The 11991-nt window shown below is 44.1% G+C and overlaps 1 protein-coding gene across 8 annotated transcripts in view; it reads left to right on the plus strand.

Moving 5' to 3' along the window:
• The first annotated feature begins 237 nt into the window (after positions 1-237).
• The window catches only part of col11a2 (collagen, type XI, alpha 2), a 49562-nt gene continuing 37808 nt past the window's right edge, over positions 238-11991 (plus strand). For 2 of the 8 annotated variants that reach the window (XM_030412416.1, XM_030412417.1), the window contains exon 1: positions 238-784. In XM_030412416.1, coding sequence (XP_030268276.1) covers positions 667-784 — 118 coding nt within the window. In that variant the 5' untranslated portion in view covers positions 238-666. The remainder of the gene's footprint in view (positions 785-11991) is intronic. The other 6 variants (XM_030412418.1, XM_030412419.1, XM_030412420.1 and 3 more) reach the window with 4 other exon arrangements.

Genomic DNA, 11991 nt, shown 5'->3' on the forward strand with positions numbered 1-11991 from the left:
AAAAGGCTTTCACTGACATTAAACACTTACTCACAGCTAAAAAGAGAGATGCCATTGTTGTGTATGTGGGGTGAAGTACTTGTACAGGCCTATCATTAAAAACGTTCAGTTCACACTCTCTGACGCTTCTACGTACACGTAGATCTGAGTGCGCCAAGGGCGCAATTACGCACGCCCTCTCTTTACCTCTCCCCTTTGCCATTCACTCACTCTCTCTCTCTCTTCACACACACATACACACACGCTCTCACTCTTCGTGGGAGTAAATGTGTAAGTAAAGAAGGGGAGAGGGAAAGAGAGAGAACGGAGAGAGAGCGTGATTCCAGGTCTCTCTCTGCTGCTCTCTCCACTTTGGGTACTCGTACCCAGTCTGACTCAATGGGGCTTTAGCACGAAGGGGTTAAAAGTTAAAATAAAAGATATTTATTCACCCCAAACCCCCTTTAGTGTTTAGGTTTTGTGCATTGCCATTGACAGACATAGGTGACCCATTAAGGAAAGTCTCCGGGAGAGAGGTAGAGCGGTCTCCAGAGGCGTGCCTTTTTGTCTGTCGCCTCGCAGAAGGTTCAGTCGGGTCCCTGTCGTCGGCTGGCTGTCTGTGAGAGGATAACGTCCACCATATCCTACATTTACAGCTCAACCAGGCCGGCGAACTACTGCAACACTATGGATACTGGAGATTGTTCCGTCCGGAAGAAACGGAGACCTTGGACCATGGACTTCTCCTCCTTCGCCTTGGTTACCGTGGCACTCGCCTTGTGCCAAACGACCGTGGTTCGGGCAGGTAAGACGGAATCTCTTATTAGTAGCTGTGCTGTTTATTGTGCGTTTTAAACGAGACATGGTCAGATCATTTGACTATCTTAATTGTTTTTTTTTGCCACTGTAAGCGTCCTAATGTTTCGCTGTCTTCCCGGATTTACCGTGCGTAATAACTGTACACCTCATCCATAACTGGACACTTACGCACCTGCCTTGCTTCTTTAACTTTTCTCGGAGGAATGTGTTCAACAGTAAAGACTACACAGTATCCAAACATAGTCCACTGTCTGGGATTTTTGTCGATAACTGTATATTTAGAAGTTTGTCTCCCTGCGTTCTTCACTGATTCGACGTCCTAAAGCATCTTGGGGCACTTGTGTTTACGCACGGTTCATAAAGGCCTTCAAAGTGACAGAAGTTCGTTGGAAAATTCGTAAAAGGACGTAAAGAAGTAAGGAAATTGAAGTGCTGCATCTCTGAGGGTCCATCCCCTAAGCAAGTTTTTATCTTATGGGGAAATTGAAATGCCGCCAGTCTTTACATAACCTGTCCGATAATTAATGTTACACGGGTCGTATCAGCCAATGCTCAAAGAGAGGAGATCGTTTGGCTTCAGAAAATCATAGAAGTACGTCTAAAAGTTTGTTTTTCCGCTTCTGTGAACTTAACTCCCTCGGCTGTCTCCCTCCCTCTCCCTCTCTCTCTCTTTCTGACAGGTGTCAGCTCACCAAGCGCTGCGTAATATTCGCCGCTGAGCTCAACTCAGGTGCTTTTCGGGAATTCTGAACAATTTTCCTGAAGTTGGCTTTTCCTAAATAATTAACTTCCTTGAATTTCACCTGTAAGAATCCTGTTCCATCTGGACAGGTTGTCGCTCACTTTACGCACTGCACGCTCCCCACCCGCAGGGGGTCAGGGGGTAGGACGGTGCAAAAAGCTGCAGCAGTCGCTTTTTTAAAGTTTAGTTTATGATATTTGTGCCGGTATTGATTCATGTGTTTCACCTGAGTGTTGGCCCCCGAGTGAGCTGGACTGTAGACATCCTCCAGGCTGCCAGCAGGCTGTGTGAGTGTTTACCACTTCAGCCTGTGCACCAGTCTCTCCATCACTGCCTCTGGTGGTCCAGGGAGGAGCGATCTGTGCATCACGTTTGTAGGACGGGACTCTGAGCCTGTGGAAAGTGTGCGTTTTCAGTTCAACAGATTATATTTGTATTCATCGTTTTGATAACAAAGATAAGTGTATGGAGAAGTTTGGCGTCATTGTTTAGAAGAGCTTGGATATTTTTTTCTCAGCGCACACTTGTCAGAACTATTACTTTTAAGTTTTCACGTCCGTGTAAAGTTTGATGCCCCCTCCTCTCCTCCGTCAGTTCGTCTATAAGGAATGATCTGTATGCGCTGCAGTTCCCTGGCGGACCGCTGGCCGTCTTGAGTTATTTTTGACACAGAGAATCCATTGATTCACCTGAGGCCGGTCCAGTCCAGCTCAGATCTGACTGCACACTTCTGATGGAAAGACATAAAATGGTTAAAGGCCTCTCAGAGATTAAAATTAAAAGTTAAAGTGCAGAAACACGACGTGTGATGTTTGAATATTACATTTTGTGATGCTTCAGTTAACTTTTTACATTATTAAACTGTTCTGTGGATCTGAAGCGGGTCGGGAATTAATTTTTTCATCTGTTGATTGTTTTTATATTTATTGTTATTAAAGTAGAACCGCAGTTTGACTTCTGTGGCTGAAACAAACCGTGCAGATTGTGAACAGAAACACTGCAGCTGGTTTAGTTTACATGAACGTTTCTGGAGAAATATATTCGCTTCATAAGTTTCAGCTGACAGATGGATCAATGGCTCTTTATTCTTCGTTTTGGATAACTTGCGGGGACAGCTTTGCGCACCAAGGGGGCTTTTGTAACATAAATTGCCCTCCTCAGTGTATTCTTTGGCCCCGTGTCCAATTTCAGATTGCGAGAGGCGATTGCACCTTCCCGTCGTCTCCCGTGTGTATTTTGGAGGCGGAAGCCTGAGACATTTTTGCTTTTTATGAATAGGTTATTATGCGGCGGCGCAGCTTCGGTCGCGGGGGTTTGGGAGTGAAAGCGTTCAGTGTCTCCGTGTCTATGTGCGCTTTGTACAGTTGTGTTTGTGTATATGCGTCTGTAAGCTATGGATGTTTTTTCCCCACTTCAGGGTGTGGAGATGTATGCCATCTGTGTGAATGTGCCTCTGTGTGCAGCACCTCAGCCGGGCGCTGCTTCTCATCTTGAGAGACGCGTATAGAGGCGCTGTGTGCCCGGAGGTGTTCGTGCGCTTGTAGAAAAGTTGTTTTAATCATCTGACCCTGTGATAATGTCCGAGTGGCGCAAATATAACACCCCGTTTACCTGTGGGCACGTGCCTGGTCACGTACACGCGTGTGCTTGAGGCATCCCTGCGCGCGCACTGTTGATCATGCACCAGTTGGCCGGACGCGCTGTACCGCCGCATGCGCGGTGCGCCTGTGTGCGCGCTCCTGTGTGCGCACTGTGGTGCAGCAGAGCAGATGTTAGTGTAAACTATAACAGCGCCCCACCCAAACTGTGAAAGACCGATTTAGAGAAGAAAGTGGTCAGAATCTTTCATGTTTATTCTCTCTTCCCAGAGAGAATGAGGGCTGGAGAGAAAAAAAGGAGGAGGGACGGATGAGGCGCAGTCATTACCCAGAGAGCAGCGGGCCTACACAGGCATGAAAGCCGAGTTTGTTCAAAGGGAGAGAAAATCAGAGGGCAATATTTTCTTGACATGGATGTTCCTCAACCTCATTTCAAAGCAGAGCCTCCTCAAAGGGCAGTCTGTCTCTGCCTTGACTAAACATAACCCTGCTCTCTCTCTCTCCCTCTCTCTCTCTCTCTCTCTCTCTCCTCCTCTCTCCCTCCTTCTCTCTCTCCTCTCTCTCTCTCTCTCCTCTCTCTCTCTCTCCCTCTCTCCCTCTCTCTCTCCTCTCTCTCTCTCCCTCTCCCTCTCTCTCTCTCTCTCTCTCTCTCTCTCTCTCTCTCTCTCCCTCTCTCCCTCCCTCTCTCTGTGAATAGAGCTCTATATGTGGTGGCAGAGGCTTCTGACAGTTCATTCCTGTGACTTTATGGAAGTGTGTGGTATTTCAGGCTCCTGCTGGTCACGTGCGACTCAGTCTGACAGCTTCAGCTCCGTCCATTTGAATTTCCTCTGCTTTGTCATCATTTTCCCATGAGCCCTTGTGACTCTGGTGATCCACATCCAGACTCTATACATACGCTTGTTGTCTAGGGTGATGTGTCCAGTTTTGCAGCGGCTCGTGTTGGCTAGTCAGCGCATATTTCCATACGCACAGCCATCGTAATGACGCTAATATAAAGAGCTTGGAGCTAAAACCAATAAGATTATCAGAGAGTTATCAGATCATTTGGTGGGTATGAATCAGCTGTTGTCTTTTTATCTCACCTTACTCCTGAAAAAATAGATTTAGTTGATGCAGAAAGACCTTATGTTGCACCAAACTGACACACACAGGTCTTTTCTGGAGCTTTTAGCTGTGAAATAAATGTGTAATGTAAGTTTGCTGCGTTGCACTGGAACACAGCCTGTGAGGAAAAGGCTGCTCACAGAGTCAGGCCAAAAACGTTCTCCTCAAAGTGTCCTGTTAGCCTGTTAGCCTGTCATTAATGTCCTCCAGCTTAGAGACTTCTAATGATCATGGCAACTGACTATGTAAACACTGGCACGGGCAACACCGTGACAGCTTTGGGCTCGGTTTAAAATAGATCTGTTAGACTGGTGACTTACCGTTTCTTATAATTGTGTAGGATTCCCTTTTCGTGTCCTGCATTTCTGTGTGCAGCTCTGTCTTCTACACACACACACGCTGGCTTACAGACAATAAGTCATCCTGCTCATACCTACTAATCAGGACCTTTGAGAGACTTGGGCATCTTTTTTAGCACGGACACCGTGACTCATTCTCAGTCTCCAAATTGCCTCAACCACACACTCGAAGTTGCATCATTTGCATTGACAGATACGACACAGCCTGTGGCTGTAAAATGAAATCATGCAGGAGTCAGAGACGAGAAGGTTCTGAGGCTTTGTTTCTAAACCATGACATCTCCTCAGACTGTGAATTTGTAAAAAGCCTCTCTCAGACAAAACCACACTAGCACTGCAGACCTGAAGGAACACAGCGAGTTGAAGATAGTTGGTCCTTCTTCTTGGGTTTCATAGGTGATGATTTTGTGGTTTGTGTGTGTGTGTGTGTGTGTGTGTGTGTGTGTGTGTGTGTGTGGATAGTTAGGCGTCTTTCCTCCGAGGCATTCTGTTTCAGCAGGAGATGTACAAGTGCGGCAGGAGAGCGCGCCAACTTTATAATGACAGACTGTCTGTATAGGATGCTATTCCTAGCCACTGTTATTTTGCTGCTTCTAGGAAGTCGGTGTAGGAGGGCGTGCAGACCAGCTGTGTGTTTTTTACATGTAGTGTTAATGTACATCTCTTTTCCAGACATTTCCATTTGAAAGTGGTTTTTAAAAACGTCGGTGTCAGCGAGTTGTTTGCTGGGACGGGGATGAGCGTCTGATCACAGGAGCGCACTCCTGACCTCTCCATGCAAGTGTTGGCAGCGTTAGTGCAGGAAGAGAAATTAGATAAAAGTACTCAGTAATTACAACGGAGTTTTCACATCACAAGTCCTCCTGCACTCCTTCTGCAGTGCCTCACACTTGGTTTTACAGCTAGATCACGCCTATAAATATCTAAGTGTCATGGGTAGGTTTCTGAAACGGGGATTTCCACACTAAAAAGGTGTTGTGAGAGACACTGATGATGATTATAATGTAGTGCTGGATCGCTGCTGTCACCTCTGGCTAAACTAGTATTTGTATATCGCTGGTCACTGTTACTGAAGACGTTTGGTTTTATATAAATGCATTGTTGCTACATAACACTGCTCCAAATATGAGTTTGCTTAGGGTGAGACCGATAGATTGGCGAACTGGAGACCAGGTGTATTTTGGTCAACATCTTTCTCTTCCAAGTGTTTCTTTTGGTTTTCAGATATTTTCTACATCTCTTTATGTTTTATCTGCAGCAGCACGGACCAGTTTTTAGAGGGCAGATGATGATCTTTGCGCTATCACTGTCGTGAAAATTGCTCAGAATATGTGAATCGGCAGTTTTAAATCATTCAAAGTAAAATTTAATATCAGCTGAATGTGATTAAAGTTACAGTGGCTGTGATGTAGTTCAGTGTAACAAGTGCGTTTCCTTTTAAAGCAGACTATAGAGACAGTGTTTTTAAACTACAAGGCTTTCTAAAAGAATTGTAGGTCAGCGTCTCACCACAGAGCACCGGCACATCAATGGACCTAAGACGGGTTTCTAATTTGCGCCCATACTGTCTGTCTGTCTGTCTGTCCCATCTGATAGCAGGGAACCGCTGACTGTCTCTCGGTCGGGGCCCTGTGGTCCCATGTAGGCCTTGTGGTGTCAGTATCCACCCTCTGATCCAAACTGAGACTGCGGCCACCGGCCCTGAAACCACACGAGACTCCAGCACGATACACGTTGGCAGCCTCAGTGCAGCACACACAGACTGGCACAGACCACATAATGGCACACCGGGTACAGTAGAGGACTCAACGGAGGGGATGAAGAAACCGCATGAGGCTGCGTCACAGTAAAATGTTGGCACTGCCCTTTAATCCCTGTTGGATTCATTAGTGCTGATAGTCTAAAAGCAGTGCTGATAGAGGCAGGTGTGAAAAGATATAAGCACAGGATAACAAAGGTCAAGATGTGATCCAGTTGGAATAAAAAAAAAAAAAAGAATACGCTTGTCAAGTTGAAATGCATCGATTCTGTTTATCCATTCAGATATAGTCTTAAATTTACAACCTGACTTCTCCATCACCTTTTGGTGTTTATATAGCAGGTGCGTAACAGAGACGTGTGACAAGTAACTCTGCTGTTTGCATACTTTCCTCTACTTTAAACGTTTAATCACTTTGTTAGACTGGGCAGGGTAGATGTTGTATTTTGCGTCGTTAATCAAGACCCCTCATCAGCTCTTCTACTCAGTAAGACATATAAGACTTAGTAAGTTGCAGCACAGTGTGTGTTTGAGTTGCGTAAGTTGTCAGCTGACTTTAGCTTTCAGTTATATTATATGTTCATATTACCGTATGCTCTTTAAATGCAAAGATTTCAACAATTCAGATTTGTTGTCCTTCAAGTCTTATAGAAACGTATTTCCATCTGGTGGTGTTATAACTCTGAGGACATCTTTATGTTTGCTCTGTATCGGTCTTTTGGAGAAGCTAGCAGTCGCTGTCATAAGATGTGACATGTACATGATAATCAACACCCCACTGACAAACCAAACCCTCATTGTATACCATATAAACAATGTAAAGTCTAATAACCCCCTTTTTACAGCGTGGGTACTCATAATGGATTTTCTGTCTGTGTAGACTGTGTAGCATTATAAATAAATCGTAACTATAGAGCACCATGTTGAAAATTACAACCTGCAGCGGCTCATACACTTTGCCATCGCGGTCAGCTGGGTGGACGGAGACACAGATGGTCATTTAGAAACAACAGGAGTTTAGTTGACATGGAATTTAAATTCTGAAATTAGAAATCTGTCATAAAAACAATCTCAGCTTTGTGTATTTGTTGCCAGAAGACTCAAATATTCAAACAGAACATTTGTGCAACTGTGTGTATGTGTGTGCGTGTTGGTGAGTGTGTTCGTCTGTGGTCAATATTGCACGTCCGTCTTGCTAAGAGTGTCTAACAATGTGGTGGTTGTGTAAAGGTGAGAGGTGAGGGGTCAGCGTGTCAGCTGGAGTGTGTGTCCAGTATTTAGCACAACTGTACCAGAAAAGGAAAGACCACACGTGCACACACACAGACACACACACACACACACACATACACAGTGGATACACACACACACACAGATGTTGTTACAAAGAGCATCTGAGCAGAAAGCCCTGGAGAGGAAATCAAGATTTTCCTCTGAAGTGAACTGAGACTCACACACTTGTCACCTCACAGAAGTCTGCAGGGACTCAGAGGGCTGACCAGATAACTGTGTGTGTGTGTGTGTGTGTACATGTATACATGCAATATACTCATGCTTAAACATAGAAACATATGCATAACATTTATCAACCAGCATTGTCTCTGACTCTGTGCATGCTGGAATAGGCCTCAGCCTACAGGTACAGATAATGGATGCAGGGATGGAATTTGTGTGGATTATGATGATTGTGTGCTTCCCTTCAGACGAGTCCCTTATTCCTGTTATTTAATTAATTTGGGGTTGTGTAATGTTTCACGTTGGCTTTAAGAGAAATCCAGGAAGATGGATTCCTTTACTGTGCAAACTGTCTTGACTAATGACTCTGGTGTGTTGTGTGAATACAGTGTCTGATCTGTGTGTGCAGCTGCTCTCTGTTCAGACAGAAGCAGAATTGGAAGAAGTTCTCAGATTTTATATTTGGGTAAAAGTCAATAGCACATAAATATCTGATATGAAGGAAAAGTCATGCATTTAAATGTGTACTTAGAGAATAGAGATAGAGATAGATAGAGAAAAAAGTAATGTACTAAAAGTAAAAGGATTCAATATTCAGAATAATGTATATTGTGTATTAGGATTATATTTATGTGCCTGGTAGCCTGTGAATTTCTTCCTGGGGATCAATTTAGTTTTATGTTGATATATAATATTCTATTATTATTACATTACATACTTAATCTGCACAGTAAGTAAGTATTTGCTTCTAAATTGTACTGCAGTAGAAGTGTAAAGTAGCAGATGATAGAAACACAGTACAAGTACCTGAAAATTGTATCCAAGTATTGTGCTAGAGTTGACGTACTTAGTTACTTTCCACCGCCTGACAGCAGTTCTGTTAGTCAGGCCGTTTCAGCTGTCAGCTGACCAGACGTACACACTCTGCTTGATAGTTAGTTGTTAAGTGAGCATTAGCATTGTTTGTTCTTCACTCCTGCAGGCCTGTTTGTTTGCATAGTGTGTGTACATGTAAACACCTATATATGTGTGTCTGTGTGTGTGTGCACACTGTACTTTGTTAACTGTGGCATCTGTCACCAAGTTCATTAAATCTGTTTTAGCTCCATCTAGTGGCGTCTGAGGGGAACTGCAGCAATACAAACTGCTGTTTTAGCAGCACCACCTCATTTTACAGTGTGACTGCCTACCTGAGTATTCCAGATGTTTTCTATCAGGGATCGGTCGTGGATCTGTGGAGCTGACTGTGTTGGAGTCTAACAGTGATAGGATTGTTTTAGTCCTCAGGCACCTGTTGAAGAAATACATCCACCCCATAGTACAGTGCTCCATTATACACTAAACAGCACGTCATTGTATCAGATGATATTTACACCAGTCTCAGTGATTTACATATTCCCTGTGTGATGGGGTTAAACATCTGGCTGATAAGAATCAGAACAGACGACCTGAGAAATGATTTGGGGTTTAGTGGGATCAAGTTGACGTTTCTAAAGTTCAGAAGTTTTAAAGATATGAGGTTCTCACTGAGCTTCCTCTAAGTTGTTAGATTCAATGTATTCAGCAACATCCGGTAGATGAGTTACGGTCATTAAGATACTGTGTTAATGTTGTTATCTGTGCCACATCTACTGAAAATGGCCTTTTTATTTCACCCAGTGCAGCTCTCAGGAGCGATGACTGTACAGGCTACTGTAATCTTTACCTACAGCGCCGGTAGTGACTGCCCTCACGTGCCAGGGAGCCCTGTTTCCTGTCTTAATGACAGCAGTGTAATTGGTCTGCGTTTACATCAAAGAGTTGCAGCCATCTGTGAGCGCTTATGGTAAGACGGGCCGATGGAACGGGAAGTCCGAGAAGAAAGAAAGTAAAGAGAGAGAGTTTGTGCCCCCCCGGCTTTCTGTTTTCCTACCTTGTCTAGTTTCATATTTGCCTCTCCTCGTCTCGCGAGGTGTGTCGGGTTCAGTTTTCCCTGCCGGTGCTGTGTGAGCGCGTACCTCTGTGGCCCCGCGTGTTATTTTTGTGGGTGTGTTTTTGTCGTGATTGTGGTCCTCAAGGCAGGAAGGGCCCCAGCTGCAGATGTGAGCTGGGCAGGCAGCGGGAGAACAGAGCGGCACATTGTACTGGGTGTACTGGGGGAGCTCGGGCTGCAATCTGATCCAGTATCCTGCCATCACAGAACCACGCTGTCTGCTGTCACTGCCCGACCCCCCAAAACACACACTCACTCACACACTCCACCTCTGCCTGAACTAATGTCTCTCTCCTTCATCCTTTCATTGCTCATATCATCGTTCTAATTCCTCGCATTCCTGTGCAGATCTCAAAAAATCTCGACAAGAATATAAAATTCAATGCCCCCCAGTTCTTGGAAAGGGTTGTTTGATATGATTGGAAAACAGGAGAATCACCTTCATTTCTAATATTAGAACATTTTATGGAATAAGTTTAACCCCCCAACAAACAGTCCAGTCGTGACTTTGACACCTGAAAGGAGTGAATGAGGAAACATACATTTCTTAATCTCTGTTTTGACATCTCACTTTTTAACTTTCACTAATTAATTCCCCTTCTATTCATTTCCTCCTTCCAGCAGCTGTTTGAGGGAACGTTAATGAAGCATCACAATACCAATTAATCTAACTGGTGCTTTCTCTTCCTCCCCTCCACCCTCACTCCATCATTCCCTCTCACCCCCCACCCCCACTTATTCTTCCTCTCCCTGGCGCAGAGTGACGTTTACGGCTTGTGGTCTAGACGCCCTGAGGCAGTATTAACACACCATTTGCTCTGTCAGAATAAATATTTCCATCTGCGGGCCTGTTTGAATAACTGTTAACTCTGACACACTGGGTGTCACCTAAACACGAGCAGCACTGATGGGATCAGTGTGATTGTGGGACAAACACGAGGAAACTTCACATTAGAGGCCAATAAAGAGCATCATAAGTGGCTGCACTTTACGGCTTTATAATGCAACGTTATAGTTTTGTCTGATTCACAAATCCTTCAGTGAAATGAGTCTTTAGATGTCTATTTGTGCACCAATTTTGTAGTTGTTCGATTAGAAATCACCCAAAGTGTTGCCTGGTGCACTGAGTGGTGCGTAACTGCATCCTTTGGTGGCTTTGCTCATAAATGCTTTATATTGCGCTAGTAGGTGATTTATTTTACAGCAGTGGCCTAAGAGGTGATGGACTTCTGCACTACATTAAAGTTACCGCTATGCTGTTACACGCTCTGTTGTAGTTTTCAAGCATGCTGAGGTGCGCATGATTGATCGTTTCTGCTTAAATCTGCTGCTGGAAATTATAACTTAAAAAAAATAACCTTTGAATGAAACATGAAAACAAATATGTAACTTCCCAGGCTGCATCAAAGGCTCCGTTGTTATCTTTTCATCAGCGCTGCAGTTTTCACAGGAGCAATGCATCACTGCCAGCAGAAGTTTATTATGAGAAATGCTCCGTCAGAGCTGGCTGTAACTGTATTTAATTGGCTGTTAACAGCAAAGTTAGCTCTCTGGTGCACCTCAAATACAGGAAGGCCGGCCAAGACTGAGGGAGGATAATTGGTTTTAGGAAAATGATTTTGAGAGCTTTAACTTTATAGCTGCCTCGCTTCAGAACCATCAAGATGCTCTAACTGTCAACGGAAGACTTTATAATTACGTTTGATTTGCATTCTCAGACAACTAGATATTTTTTGAGTGTATGTGCAAGCCTTCTGTTTTGAGTCCTTGGCAGAATTCATGTCAAGCATGTTCAGCATTCCATCTTGAAATAGGCAGCACGGTACGCAGCAGCATCTTGGGAGGACTTACATCAACAAAGTAAAGTAGCATTTCATTAGAACAACACTAAACAAATTGTACCTGAATAACCAGTTACCTCAATAAACATGATATGGACATGTATGAAACAACTTAGAGTAAGACTGAGCGTAACCTTTGACCTCTGTCAACGATAGCATTCCTAAAGAAATCAACAGTGCGCTGCTGTTTCAACAGGAATCCTATAAACAAACCATTTCATTCACCAGACTAGTCTTCTGCAACAAGACAGTACAAGTCACCCACGTGAGTAATTACGACATCTGTCCTGTTTTAAGATCTGACATCTACTGTGGTGAAATAAGTGCTGACATGAACGTCAAACTGGCTGTGAATTATGT

Source organism: Sparus aurata, chromosome 3 (genome assembly GCF_900880675.1).
Source record: "Sparus aurata chromosome 3, fSpaAur1.1, whole genome shotgun sequence".
Lineage (NCBI taxonomy): Eukaryota > Metazoa > Chordata > Actinopteri > Spariformes > Sparidae > Sparus > Sparus aurata.